This window comes from Schistocerca americana, chromosome 5 (assembly GCF_021461395.2).
Source record: "Schistocerca americana isolate TAMUIC-IGC-003095 chromosome 5, iqSchAmer2.1, whole genome shotgun sequence".
In the NCBI taxonomy this organism is placed as follows: domain Eukaryota; kingdom Metazoa; phylum Arthropoda; class Insecta; order Orthoptera; family Acrididae; genus Schistocerca; species Schistocerca americana.
Window position 1 is genome coordinate 482,223,978 of NC_060123.1, and position 15,852 is coordinate 482,239,829.

Sequence of the window (15,852 nt, forward strand, 5' to 3'; positions counted from 1 at the left end):
AAATCAATCATGAGTTCAAAATACTATTGTTCTACCTTTCTGCTCTGTAATAAATTGCAGAAGGCAATCATTGCGCCAGACAACATGAAAATAAATCATTAATCAAGTAACTTGCACAACAAAAAAGAATTATGCTGTGCTGGCTCTCGCAACTGACTAAGTTCAAACAAATAAAATGAAAGTAAATAAGGAGAATAAACAAAAGTATTATCTGCAGACAGTAGTTTATTTCAATCAAATCTCTCCCACATTTTTAAATATAAAGCACATGTTTGCAAGGGAGATGTATGAAACAAAATGGGTCACTTTATTTCCAAAAATTGTTCTCTCTTAAAAAAATCATCCTGATCAATTTTTTGCAAATGTGTTTGTTTTAAGTCCATGTTAAAAACAGCTCTTTCTATACTGTCAATAGACAAACACTGTCACAATCAACCAGACTGTAACAAAGTCTCTCTTAAAAATGTTTATACTAAATTTAGTTTTATAATACAGAACTACAAGTAAAAGACAACAATCATATATACATTAAAACACAATCAACATAAGTCCTTAAAAACTGAACAATATTATTTTGATACTGCAGATCAGCACTACTGTACAACAGTAATTGCACCATTGCTGTACTATGCATAATGCTTCTTAAAAATTTTAGTTGCTGTTCTAAAATTTATAACTGATGCTGGTTTCAGTCACAGCTAACAAGTTATTTTAACATAGGTTTTGGATTTTCCTCCTTCCTTTTCAAGCAACATTGTATGAGCCAACATGATCAATAACTCAAAGTCTTATGGACTAATTTCACAATAACAACAAACATAATTTAGCTTCAGCAGATATGAAATAAGTTTAATAAATTTTATTAATTTCACTTCTGCAACTAAATACTAATACAATGAAAGATTTAAAATCAATTCAAATATGCTATTGTATCCAGTTATATTTGTGTCTACTCACCCACTAAAACAGGAAAAAAGAAGAGAAACTTCAACAGTTTAGATATGCTAAAGCTCTAGAAGCAAACTTTCAGATCTTTCCATCTTGGTGAGCTTGGAAAAGATGTGAAAATTTTCCACAGTGGAAGTGCAGTAGTAGCAGCAGTAGTTTAAGTGGGACTAGTTTATTTCAAATAAAGAACCCACACACGCAGGCCAAATTCACATATGTGTCAAATGTTTTGTGAAACCCTCATATCTCTATTGCCAAGCTGGGAACAGAGGTGCTATTTGTGGAACATTATTTCCTGTGTTTTGTATGTTCACAAAATAATGGAAGCAACTTTTCTTGTTTGCAATATTAATATGCACTTTTTTTTCTAACACTAGACTGCCAGATTGTCCTGCTGTTAGTGGTCTGCCAAAGGCTTCAGCTCTTTTATCTGTTTAATAAGATATGCCTTCTCATCATTGAACTGTTCATCCTCTGATCGGTCCGTGTGAAAGCGCGTGAGAAACTCTACTAGCTTCTCTTGATTTCGCAGCAATATGTCCAAAATTGGCTTCGGTTTGTTTGGATTTGCAACAAATACCTGTTAAAAAAAAAGAGAGGTAACTTTTAAAAGTAAGTCTGATTATTGCTTCACAGTGCTCGAGAAACAGCAAGTAATTTTGTGACATACTGAATAGTACCATGTTTTACATACACTTCAGATTCAAACAAAAATAACAAAAGTTCACATTTTATGACTGACGAAGTTAATTATTCTACTTTTAGTGAAATATGATACATGTCAAAAATGGCAATAATATATTTACATTAAACAACAACAACAACTCAGTTTTACTGTTTAACATACTATAAGAAAATTACATTTCTGCCAGTAAAACATCAGTACACACAGTGAACAACTATGTGCGTCAACTTTCTGCAGCTAAGGGGTAATGGCTTACACCTGCATCATTTGTTACCTATCCACTGTCTACACTTGTCATGCGATGCACTGAGTGTCATTTGATTATTGATGAATGATTAATAATCAATATTAGCCAAAACTCATAGGATACAGGAATAACAACACTAATTTGAACTAAGCATTTGCCTTGTGTTATAAAATTTACATACATTTTGAGATATCTCTAGGAAGTAAATACTAGCAGTAATTGACATGAAATTAAGTTCTACATCCAAGTTTTCTAATAATTTTAAGACTTTGGTTTCGAAGCAAATAAAAAAGCAAAACAAATGTACGCTATTCAAATAATTAAACATTACCAGATATTGCAAAAATAAATTATAGCAGATGGAAATTTTCATAATCAGTATCAAAACACTACATCACGTGCATTAGTGAAGATCACGAATCATACAGGTAATTAAGGTACATAAATGTGGCACAGTAACACAGAATATGTTTAACTCATCCCAACAAAAATATATTTAACAGTACAAAATTCTAATAATATGCGTATTACTGCAACACGCTAACTGAGTGAAATCTTAATGCAACACATGGGGCACCATTCATGTAGGGTACCACGCCTTTGTCAATCTGGATAGATAGATAGATAGAGATAGAGATAGAGAGAGAGAGAGAGAGAGAGAGAGAGAGAGAGAGAGAGAGGGGGGGGGGGGCAGAGGGGGGGGGGGGGGGGGAAGACTGCGAGAAGGGGGGGAGGAAAGGGGAGCGACTGCAGCCGAATAACTAACCTTGCTTGTAGCCATCAGTGTGTGCCACTGAACTTAACAAAAGTTTATATTGTAAAACAAGTCATTTGAAAATTATGAAGAGCTTGCAGATCCATCACTACAGGAGAACCTTCAGGTCTATCACTACTGTGCACCATCACAAGATTCTATGCTTAGATTTCTAACAACTTTGCTGTTTTCAAATGACAGAGTTGAATTTGCTAAGACTGAGTCTCTAAGCCAGGTTTTCGTAAGCTTTAAGTAATAGGCTATCCAAACATATCTTAAGATCACACTATTCTCACATACTCTGTCCCAAAAAACTTCTGATAGTAGTATTCAGAAATTGTAGGTAGAAAAATCTGTGACGGGGGAAATTTGAATCAGGTCTAGATGTATGTTGAAGTAACCTACTGGTTACGGAGGTGACTAATTGAAAAAGAAGTAGGAAATCAACGTTTCAGTCATGGTATGGCACAAGTTTTAACTATGGATGACTTACTACATTGCAGGATAAGCATTTCTGTCACGCTCTCATTGATTTTGTATGATGAATAGTTGCTTTTTCAGTGTGGGAGTAATTATACAACAGAACGTCACAGACTTTCCCTTAGAAGTGACACTTCAGTAGTTTAAAGTGATAAAACTTCTGCATACATGTTATGAGTTTGGCTTCTCTTATAAGCCTCCAGTTGCACTGTATTAAAGACGTTCACAAAAGGTCAAGTATAACTATAGGTGGTACGTCCATAACAAGATTGAGACCAAACAAGCTGCAACTATGTAATGGGTGTGACCTGCTGGTTTCCTGCTTCTTCCATCATGGCACTTCAGGTTATTCACAATCTTCAACATTCTTCAGAAATGGTATTTAGTTGAGATATGCACTGAAAATGAACCCTAGAAACCTCAGCATTTTAAAATATATTCTAGTGTCATTAAATAGAAATTTGAGGTAATTATTTATCAAACACTACTGGAATTAGTACAGAACATTCTCTCAGTAGAAATCTAAGCCTGTTATTATAGACCGTCCCTCAACCTCTCAAGAATTAATTACAACTGACTACCTTTTGTGAGGGGAGCATGAAGACTATGCCACAAATCAGTAAGTAATGAACACTTCACTGAGCTCTTTACTATGTTTGTTTGTTGTTACTACAGACTACATTAAAGGATTTAAAAAACACAAAAGTACATTTCTGCCCGAGGAGTGAAACCTTAAATATCAATTTTTTTCCCTCCTAGTCTTGACAGCAAATTATCCATTCACATATGGGAATACACATAAGGACAAAGTCGACAGCAACAGGAGTTAGGAAGAAGATACTGCAGAAACAGTAAACAACAGCAACTTACCACAGCTTTTCATACATGCTGTAGTTTATAAGAATGTACAGGTAGTTTTTCTCTGTCAAGAGACAATTTGAAACTTATGAGCAGTGTGTCACAATACAGAATAAGAAAACAAATACATCCAGAAATTATGTTAATTGTTAAACCGGAATGTCATGAGTTTAAAATGATTATTTCCATTTACTAATTAGCAGTATCATGTCATCATGGATGCTTAAGGTGATAAGATATCTATTTCCAACAAGTGGAAATTTAGTTCATGACGTTTCTGTTGTTAATCCTTCAAGCTGGTTATGTGAGTGCTCACACCTTTCCTACTACTGTAATCTATGTGGCCTTCTGGTACAGGAAGGCAGCATTTTGACATCTTGGATATTCAGGAATCCAGTTGGATGTTCGAGTCGTTCTCGCACGATATTTCAACAGCATGCCTCGCTGTCTTCTTCAGGTGCTACCTGAGACTGGTCCTTGGGTCGATCAAGTCCAGTATTTATGCCTGGGAGGAGCTGGGCGTTCCCTAATCGGTCCGCTCCGGGTCGAGTGTTCCATCTGTGGTCCGCGCCCGCCAGACTCGGCTTCAACGGACCCCTCCAGTCGCAGATGTTCCGACTGCCGTCGGCGCCCGTTCTGCCCGTCCTCAACGGATGTGGTTATCATCTGAGGTGTGTCAGACCCGGTCTGAGAAGTTGGGTACTCTATCTCCTGACTGTTACTATGATTTCCACTTCTGTTTCGTGCTGGGTGCCCCCTAATCGGTCCACGCCGCGTTGTGTGTTCCGTCTGAGGTCCGCGCCCGCCAGACGCGGCTACATTGCCCCTCTCTGGTTGCTGGTGTTCCCTCCACCGTCTGCGCCCGGCCTGGCCTTTTCTGAAGTCGAGTTCATGATCTGGGGTGTGTCAGATCTGGTCTCTAATGTCAGACACCTTGTCTCACGGCTGTTCTCTCGGTCTCCACTTCTATTTCTTGTAGAATCCCAGAGTGTCCTGCGTTGAGTTTTCACAAGCTCAAGCGCTGGATTCCAGGCAGTGCTGATTTGGTATCGCAAGTCACGGTTGATTAGACTGTCTGTGACCTTAATCTCAATGGCTTCTTTAATGACACTGTCCCAAAATCTTGAGGTCTGTGTCACAATCTTGGCGTCATTGTAATCCATTGAATGACCAAGTTCCAGACAATGCTCTGCTATGGCTGATTTAGTTGCCTGCCTGAGTCTGGTATGTCTCTGGTGTTCTTTACACCTGATGTTCACAGTTCTAGTGGTCTGGCCAATGTATGACATCCCACACTGGCATGGTATGTTGTAAATACCTGGCTTGTGTAGCCCCAAGTCATCTTTTACATTCCCCAGCATAACCCCAATTTTGGTGGGTGGGCAAAATATGCTCTTGATGTCATATTTCTGGAGTAACCTGCTGATCTTGGCAGAGATACGTCCGGCATATGGCAGGTATGCCATCTTCTTGGCCTCTTCTGGTTCTTCTTCTTGATTCTTTGGCCGGTTAGCAGGTTGAAGTGCCTTCTGGATATCTCTAGAGGAATACCCATTCCTGCTGAACACTGATTGTAAGTGTTCTATTTCTGTGGCCAGACTATCAGGATCTGACAGAGTTTGTGCTCTGTGGACCAGTGTTTTGAGCACTCTATTCTTCTGTGCCGGATGGTGGCAACTGCTGGCTTGTAGGTATAAGTCAGTGTGCGTAGGTTTGCGGTACACACTGTGTCCAAATACGCCATCTGCCTTTCTCTTCACCAGAACATCCAAGAACGGAAGTAGTCCATCCTTTCCCATTTCCATTGTGAACTGAATGTTCGGATGGCAAGAGCTCAGATGTAGCAGGAACTCATCTAACTTCTCTCTACCATGGGGCCAGATGACAAAGGTATCATCCACATACCGAAAAAAGCACTTGGGCTGATATGTGGCTGAAGTGAGTGCCTCATCTTCAAACCTTTCCATAAATAGGTTGGCCACCACTGGTGATAGGGGTCTGCCCATAGCCACCCCTTCTGTTTGTTCATAAAATTGACCCCCCATATAGGAAGTACGTCGAGGTGAGAACATGCCTGAATAGATCAGCGACACAGTGTGTACCGCAAACCTACGCACACTGACTTATACCTACAAGCCAGCAGTTGCCACCAACCGGCACAGAAGAATCGAGTGCTCAAAACACTGGTCCACAGAGCACAAACTCTGTCAGATCCTGATAGTCTGGCCACAGAAATAGAACACTTACAATCAGTGTTCAGTAGGAATGGGTACTCCTCGAGAGATATCCAGAAGGCACTTCAACCTGCTAACCGGCCAAAGGATCAAGAAGAACCAGAATAGGCCAAGAAGATGGCATACCTGCCATATGCCGGACCTATCTCTGCCAGGATCAGCAGGTTACTCCAGAAATATGACATCAAGAGCATATTTTGCCCACCCACCAAAATTGGGGCTATGCTGGGGAATGTAAAAGATGACCTGGGGCTACACAAGCCAGGTATTTACAACATACCATGCCAGTGTGGGATGTCATACATTGGCCAGACCACCAGAACTGTGAACATCAGGTGTAAAGAACACCAGAGACATACCAGACTCAGGCAGGCAACTAAATCAGCCATAGCAGAGCATTTTCTTGAAATTGGTCATTCAATGGATACAATGATACCAAGATTGTGACACAGACCTCAAGATTTTGGGACAGTGTCATTAAAGAAGCCATTGAGATTAAGGTCACAGGCAATCTAATCAGCCGTGACTTGGGATACCAAATCAGCACTGCCTGGAACCCAGCGCTTGAGCTTGTGAAAACTCAACGCAGGACACTCTGGGATTCTACAAGAAATAGAAGTGGAGACCGAGAGAACAGCCGTGAGACAAGGTGTCTGACATTGGAGACCAGATCTGACACACCCCAGATCATGAACTCGACTTCAGAAAAGGCCAGGCCGGGCGCGGACGGTGGAGGGAACACCAGCAACCAGAGAGGGGCAATGTAGCCGCATCTGGCAGGGGCGGACCTCAGATGGAACACACATGACGCGGCGCGGACCGATTAGGGAGCGCCCAGCACGAAACAGAAGTGGAAATCATAGTAACAGTCAGGAGATAGAGTACCCAACTTCTCAGACCGGGTCTGACACACCTCAGATGATAACCACATCCGTTGAGGACGGCCAGAACGGGCGCCGACGGCAGTCGGAACATCTGTGACTGGAGGGGTCCGTTGAAGCCGAGTCTGGCGGGCGCGGACCACAGATGGAACACTCAACCCGGCGTGGACCGATTAGGGAACGCCCAGCTCCTCCCAGGGATAAATACTGGACTCGATCGACCCAAGGACCAGTCTCAGGTAGCACCTGAAGAAGACAGCGAGGCACGCCGTTGAAATATCGTGCGAGAACGACGCGAACATCCGGCTGGCTTCCCGAATATCCAAGATGTCAACAGATCGCCGGGAAAGCATGAAGAATTAGGCAGCATTTTATTTAAACTGCTCTATTAAACACTGGATTTTTATTCAATACAAAAAACACTAAAATTAATTATGCATTTTCATAGTTGTGTATCTGAGGCTATCTTCTAACAAAATTCCTACACACAAGTTTCCATCACCTCTGTTACAAGAGAGAGCCTGAATTTTATATGGGTATTTTCCTTTAACTTTTCCAACAGCTCACTTACCATTTTACACATATTTTTCCTTTCCATATGGACAGTTTGTAATTCCTTATTTCTTTTGACACGCACACTTCCTGCTAAGTACCGAAATGGAATGTCAGCACATATTTTTACATTTAGGTGATTAATGCTGTTGCAGATGGTGGAGCAATATAGTTTTACCAGCAATGCTGCAACTGGAGAGATGTGGTCAAGTTACCACCAACGAAGATGTTTTCAGCACACGAGTACATATTTGTGTTTTTAATATAAAAAAATCTATGCAAACCTTCCCCGAGTTTTTTTATGCACCCAGTGAGAGCACCGTTACAGGTGTTCGTCAAATTACTATCCCTCCTTTGTTTCAGGAGACGAGTACAGATCTTTCATGGGGCATAGCATACGGTTTGGTGTTAATTCCCATATACAGGGCATGAGGAAGATCTATAGATATATTATTCAGGCTGGAAAGTATGCAACACTGAATTACATTGGTCTTTTTAACCACAAATGTCAGACTGAAGTCACTCAATAAAGATGCTCTTACATACTTCATTGCGGAGACCAGGAATTAGTCCCGTAATCATACTTCCCTTTTCCTTCTTGTAAATAACAGAAGTTAATATCTCTTTTATTTAGAATATCTGTGATTGGCAGCTGTTTATTTTTACTGGCGATCCTCGATAACAATTATTGTATTCTGGTGACCATTGAAAAAATAAGTGCATACAGAACACTCACCAAAAACTCATTTCCAACATTCTTTTATCATCCAATGAGTCTTCACTTTTGGGACACAAAATACTTCTCAATAGCATGAACCTAAACCTACACCTATACACTGCAAGCAACTATACAGTGTGTGGTGGAGGGCACTTTGTACATATAGTAGCAACTTTATGTCCTGTTTCATTTATATCTGGAGCAAGAGACCAACGACTGACCATGCGCAAAGTATGGCCCTAATCTCTCAATTCTTTCTCTTGTGCACCCAACCTGCAATATCTGATGACAACAGGATTTCTACACATTTGTTTTCTAATTTTACCTATCGCAGATCTACAACAACACTGTTTCTTTTCCACAGCTTTCCACATTAAGTTCCCTGAATATCTCTGCTGCAATTTTATACAGGCTGTACTGACCTGTTATGATCCAAATAGTCCCTCTTAATTTATTCCATGCCTACTGTAATGCCAATTTGATGAAAGTTTGCACTGTTGGGCACATTTCTCAAGAATTAGTTACCCTATTGTCTTGTATGCAGTTTCCTTTATGGATGCACCATACTTTTCAAGAATCTTCCATTTGCCTCCCCTATTACTGGTTTTACACAATTTCCATTTCATATTGCTTCATTATATTGCTGCAGTGCCACCCACCCTGCTGCAACTCATGTGCAACAACCGTAATCCCACCTAGGGACAAAATACTTTCTTAACTGACCAGATAACTTGGGGTCAGCAGGATCAGCAATGTTACAAATGGCAGCTGTAGAGTGGCCATCCATCTTTTGGGCAATGCCTTTAGATTCAAAATGAATTTGCTATAGCATCCATACTGATTGTTCATAAAAAAGCGAAAAAAACATTAATATCCAGCACTGTTGTTCAAGACAAATGGGAGCTGTTACAGAAAAAGGTTGCTACAATGGAGGCCATAAAAATTAAATTTCACTGAAGAGAAAACTGCAATTTACTTTAACAATAAAACATATATCTGAATTTATTTCTTTCCCTCTAGAAGGCTACGAGTTCTCATGGAATTCCTAATTTGTTCAGAGGTATGATTATCGGCTGGACAACTGTGGACATACCATCAAATATGGTTAACGAACGTTTTTACAAGATGTTTCCACCAAACTCCAATTTTCACATTGGACATAATAATAATAGTAATAATAATAGTCTCAAATTACATGTCCTGTCTTCTGTGATTACAGTATCAAAGTTCAGAGTACGAGATGTGGGCTGGTATATTGGTTGCATGCGATTATAAGATTAAGAATGGCATACTACAATATAAAAGTAATTGACACAAGCATGTTTACCTTGAAAACATGGAAGGCTTCAAACTGAATATTTCTGGATTTTTCTTTCAACATATTCATCATTAGTTTCAAATTATCAGGATTCGATATGTATCTTGTCATAACCTGAAAAACAGAAGGTCAGATGTTAATACAGCATTTGAAGATTCAGAATAAATTTTTGAGAACTATATTTAGGTGCAATATAGTGCTGAAGTTTTGTAAGGATGAAAAATAATGCAGTACACTGTAATAACTTAGAAACAAACATTTTCGATTAAGTGAGGCAATGTCAAGACTTGTTGCTTTCTTCAAATGCTTTCATTACTTATTTTAGAAGCATGAACAAATATAATGCTTCCAATCTCTCCAAAAACAATTTCTGTTTCAATTACCACATAATATTTCACAAGCTGTGACATTGTTAGAGCAAATTCCACTTCTCCGTCTCTTTTTCCACCAATTCTCTCTATTCTACAATGTTGCTGACACAAACTACTTGGACTTAATGATTAACACTTAAATTAGCAGCTGGATACAGCACAAGTTAATAAATTCATTTACACAAGTTCTGAGAGACACACAATAAAATTGTTCCACATTTGCATATACCATCATAATTGCTGACTGCCCTTAATGTACTAAATGTAACTAAACTCTGATACGCAATATATTGACAATAATACAAAACAACCACTGCATTATGCATTTCCTTTAGTCATTGACGTTAAGAGTGACCATGTGGGATTGCGTGACTGACATGAAGTCTAAACAAAGAAGAGGAGCTTTTTCTTGGCTGTATGGTCACTTTACCAAACCATTAAGCTGATTAATTCTTCTCGGATTATCAGCCGAGTGGTGGCGTTGTCTTGTCGCAACGTTTCAGTGAGTTTCGTACCCATCATCTTCTCCAGAAGATGATGGGTACGAAACTCATTGAAACGTTTCAACAAGACGACACCACCACTCGGCTGATAACCCGAGAAGAATTCATCAGTGGAATACGCCAAGAAAGACTGCAATTGTATAAACCATTAAGCTCATTCCAGCCCAAGATGCTGCTTTGGCAGTCGCGTGCTTGTGAGGTGTGTTTGCTTGTGTATGTGAAGCTTTATGTATGTGTCTTAATTGTGCCCATCTACAACTTGACATGTCTTCTTTACAATAAGTAGCAACCTGTCTTTTTCTACATTATTAAGCCCATTACCCTTCAAACATGTTCCTAGCCAATTAGAAAGTAGCATTCTTGGTACCATTCAGAGAAAAACTACTTTTAGATAAAGAAAATATCTACTTAAATTTTGTGGCAACTTTTATTTCAGATCTATATCTACTAAAGACTTTCTCAAGTTCAATGCTTCCAGATGCCCAGTAGAATATCACTTCAAATTTCCTTTAATACAGAAGGTGTCCTGGAGTTTCTGTATTACATTATTTGCACAATACTTCTGAACAATTTTTTAGCTCTGCAAAAAAAGCAACTGTGGTGCTTTATTTGCTTAAAAGCTCAAGTTAATTTGTAGTGTCATACTTGATATCTCACATCAGGCACACTTAAGTCCTGCAACAAGGCACGATTTTATAATTAGCCTAAGAAACGTAGCCAAAAAAACACTTCCTAAGCACATACCATATTGTGGCAAATCACCATATTGGCACACACAGTACCATGGAATCTGTAACAAGATGTACCTGTGAACAGCCCAATTTCTTCGCGGGCTACAGAGTACATAACATACCAAAATAACTTACAAGAGCCAAATCAAATACAGTTGCAATCCTGTCTAAATTGCACTAATACTCAATGAATGGCAGAATATGAGATTTATGTGTGCCCAACAACCTCGTTAACGTTTATATCCCTTATACTAAGCAGTGGTTCTGGTAAAATTATTTTACTGTATTCTAAACAATAAAAACTATGCATCTTTATAAAAAAATCTGAAACTCTTCCAGTCTCTGGTCATAAAGATTCCTAACACACTCCACAATTTCCTTATTACACTGATATAGGCTACACGTTTACAAGGTCAGTCACCCTGTGTGCAATGAAGAGCACTTAAGAGAGTACTGGTATCCTTTTCTTACCCTTCTATTTCGTTGGTGCCCACAGCTCAGAAGGAAGTTTGCAGACTTTGCTTAAGCCCGAATTACTGTAACTTTCATTGTTAACAAGATGTATATGGAAGGATTAAAAGTCCTTTGCCCTGTGTAGCAGTCTGTGTTTTGGTATGTTATGAGAAAGCCTTTCCATGATGCACAAGTCTCTTCCCGCCATGAGCAGAGGAATGTGAAATCATCTACAGCACAGCGTCCATTACCTGAATGTCCGTCAACCAAACAACCACTTAACAGAACAGTCACTCTTCATGTACCACCCTTCCCACTCTTCATGTATCACCCTCCCCCTGCTATAGTCTTGAGCATCACAAACTTTGCATCCGAGCTTGGTTTTATTGATGAATCAACAATTCTTAAAATTATAAAGCTCATCATGAACATGGACCTGTATGATGATGTTTATAAGCGGCTTACAAGAAAATGATCACAAGGAGACCCTAGCCTTGGTTCCATTTTACGTGCAAAGGCAATTTAATGATCTTGGAGGGTCATTAAATTTTAAAGCAAGCTTGTAGTGGTTAAAGCATTTTAAGGCAAGACACAGCATTCGTGAGCTTCAATTATAAGATGGAGTATCCTACCAGTCTTGGAGCAAAATTAAGTCTTTAGCGAAGGTAATAAGAGGTAGTGAGAATGCTGCAATAGAGTTGCATTAGCAGCTCCGAGTCAGTAGCTTCCAGTGTGGTGACACGTGGGTTACACTGACAGACACACAGAGGACTGCAAAGGAAATACAGCCACGCACAGCACTAAACTGCACCCCAGAGTGGTAATAGTGCAGCAAGCAGGGCAACGTCATCACATCACGGCAAGTCTCTTGTTATGGGAGACTTGAGGCACCTGCTAGAGAGGAGAAAAGTATCCAATAGGCTTGGAAAAACTTCCAGTGTCTTGGGTGCGTAGATGCCAGTTGTGACTAATCGAAGGACACAGGGAAAATGGTCACTCGGGTGTGTATCAGCATGAGCGAACCATTCAAAGCACTGAGCTATCCTAACAGTACCGACCAAAAGGTGCAAATGAGAGTAGGTTGACGTGGAGGCAGACAAAACTGCAGGTTTGCCAGTGCTGAGGCAAACAAGATCCGCTTGGTGGAAGTTGGTCAATCAACAGAGAGCCTCTCGGACAGGAGGCGGAGATCCCCGAAGAGGTTGGTCAGCACTGAAGTCCCAAGTCAACAAATAGGGCAGTGGGAGCTGACTAAGAAGATGAAGGAGATTGACTCTTGCCATTGGAGTGGATGATGGAATGTATATGGTACAAAGAGAGAAGATGTATCCAGAAAGTAATAAACGTGCAGCAACAGCTTGGAAGGAACTGTGTAAGGGGATTGGGTGATGATGGATAATATCATAGAGAAGAATCCTAAGTGCCCTGCGTGTCAGAATGCCATCAGCAGAGGGCAGATCAAACTGGACTGATTGGAAATGAGGGAACACAAAGCAATCCTGGGGTCGTAGCTTTGTTTCCTGCAGACAGAAGATGACCGGGCAGTAGGATCTTAAGAGGATCAACAATTCATCCCGATTGGAGTGAATTCTGTGTGTATTCCAATGGATAATTGACATAGGGTAGACGAAAAACAGGAAAATCTCACCACAGTTTCCGTAAACTCAACAACCACTGAGAGCCAATGGCTGACGGTGGGGAATGGCAATCAGCCAGAGGCAGAAGAGCCTGATCCATAGGTTGTTCAGGGGCAGCTCCTGCTGCCAGCGGAGCATCTCGGCAACATGGAAGACGGCCGAGGGTGGCTACCACTGAGGAGCGCTGTAGAAGAGACAAGCTGTGGCAAAGGAGGAGAGGAACTTTGATCCTTATGAGCCTTATTGGAAGCAGAACGTTGAGATGAAGGAGTTGAGGGTTGTGAGGTCTGGGGGCATGAAAAAATCTTCATGAGTAGGCTCTGTCCGATTTTGGGGCCCATGATTTAACAGCAGCCGATGAAGGCTGAACCTTAGAGTGAGCAGGTGAAAGTGGGGAGGTTGAATGGGTGATCTTTGGGCTGACCAATCTGATGCCTGTGGCGCTAAAGGTGAGATCGCGAGTATGCGTGGCCACCACATTAGTAGGTCGACGAGAGGTGAGGACAGTACTATACTTACCCACTGGGAGCACAGTGGGCTTTCTACTGGTGAATAACTTATGAGCAGCAAGGGTAGACATCTTTTCCTTCACTCGGATTTCCTGAACAATTCATTCATCTTTAAAAATAGGACAATCTCTAGAGGAAGCAGCATGGTCTCCAGACAGTCAGTGCAACAAGGGGAGGGGGGCGAACAATCACCCTCATGGGCATCCCTGCCACAGGTAGCGCCTTTAGCTGAATTGGAACACTACTGGCGGATAATGATTAAATCTGACATTGATAGCAATGTTTAGGGTTGGGGATGTAAGAGTGAACAGAAATGATCTGATATCCCGCTGTAATGTTCAATGGAAGTTGCGCTCTGTCAAACATAAAGAAGAGACTGCGGGTTGGTTCCATTTCCTTTTCAACCCTTTTCATTACTCTATGTACAGCAGTTACTCCCTGATCGGACAGGTAAGTTTGAATGTGCTCATTTGATAGTCCATCAAGTGATCTTGAATAAACCACCCTGTGTGACAAGTTTAAGGTAAGGTGTGCTTCCACCCAGACAGGGAAGGTGTGTAGCAGTGTAGTTCGAAGCAATTTGTGTGCCTGGAGGGCACTGTGTTTCTAACAACAAGGTGCCATTTCGTAACCTGGAACAAGACTTTACAGGACCCGCAACTGCATCGACATCTTTCTGAATAATGAAAGGGTTGACTGTGGAGAAGTCTTGACCTTTGTCTGACCAAGAAACAACTAGGAACTTTGGGACTGATGGAAGAATCTTCGGTGGCCGAGACGGAGATTCCCCTAGCTTTCTCTTGTGGGCAGAAGTTGTAGAAATAGAAGAAACCATTGCGAAAGTATCCCCCACGATTACAAGAGTTTCCGATGGCGCGCTCCTTCCTAGTGGGGGGCCTCTCTTATGCCACTCCTGCCTTAGGCGATTGTCCACACCTCACATTACACCTCCCAAGAAACACACAGAGGGACCAATCAGCACATTCAGAAGGTACTAGCTTGGGTAATTACCCCTCTCTGGGCCTAGCCTTTACCAGGGGGTACATACGTGCCCTATTTGTCTATCCGGGGCAGGGAATTATGGGTTATCCCGTCACCGGTTACACGTGGAAGGCTCATGATTAGACAGAAGGTGTAGGTTGGTAAAACACTCCTGGGCTACCTGTTCCATGGATAATTGGTAAATTACACAGGCCAATGAAATATTCTTTTAACCTTTTTTTACTTTCATAGCTGATCTTTATAGATTTTTATGAGCTCAATCAAAATCTAGCCTTAGTTTTTTTGTATCACCCATAGTTTTCGAGCAATATGCTTTTTATTGTATAGTATAAAAATCCTATGCTATACGGTAAATGGGGAATTAATTAAACGCTTTGTTACAACATAAGTATGATTGGTATTTACAGTAAGGTTCTTAAAACAATGATATGTGTTAACAGAAGTTTCACTTGTCAGCTGCAATTGGTTTGTATTTTCTTTCTCTTTTTCTTTGAAGCTTCTTGTGTAGCTTTTTCTACAATGAGTCGCCTGCTGAATTTCTCAGTGAAGTAACCAACAGTAGTCCCCCATCATGTTGGTGTTCCAGCGGCCTTGGTAGCGTTTTTCCTTCACTTTAATATCCTGGTGAAAACACTCTCCCTGCTCCTCACTAACATTCAATACCGAACTCATTCATCAGACCGGGAATGTCTGAGCAGTACACTAAATCACCTTGTTGAAAAAACTTGGAAAATTGCTGCTCTCTCTTTCTATACATGTATATGCTGGTTCCAACTGCCAGTAAGTTCTTTTCTTTTAATCTAGAGTCAAGCAATAAAGCTTTTTCTTTCGTTGAGCCCCGATCCCTAACCAAATCATTAAGCTCGGTCTGAGTAAACAATTTGGGCTGTAGACTTCCTGTATTACAATGGAATTCATCACCATCATCTGCTTCATCTAAAACAGGTTTTACATCAGAAAATACTTCGGTT

General features: G+C 40.7%; 1 protein-coding gene across 2 annotated transcripts in view; it reads right to left on the reverse strand.

The window, feature by feature from the left end:
• Nucleotides 1–207: 207 nt before the first annotated feature.
• LOC124615482 (protein Mo25) overlaps nt 208–15,852 on the reverse strand; it is a 37,540-nt gene continuing 21,895 nt past the window's right edge. For both annotated transcript variants that reach the window (XM_047143411.1, XM_047143410.1), the window contains exons 7-8: nt 9,685–9,789; nt 208–1,528 (exon numbers count right to left, since the gene is read on the reverse strand). In XM_047143411.1, coding sequence (XP_046999367.1) covers nt 1,346–1,528; nt 9,685–9,789 — 288 coding nt within the window. In that variant the 3' untranslated portion in view covers nt 208–1,345. The remainder of the gene's footprint in view (nt 1,529–9,684; nt 9,790–15,852) is intronic.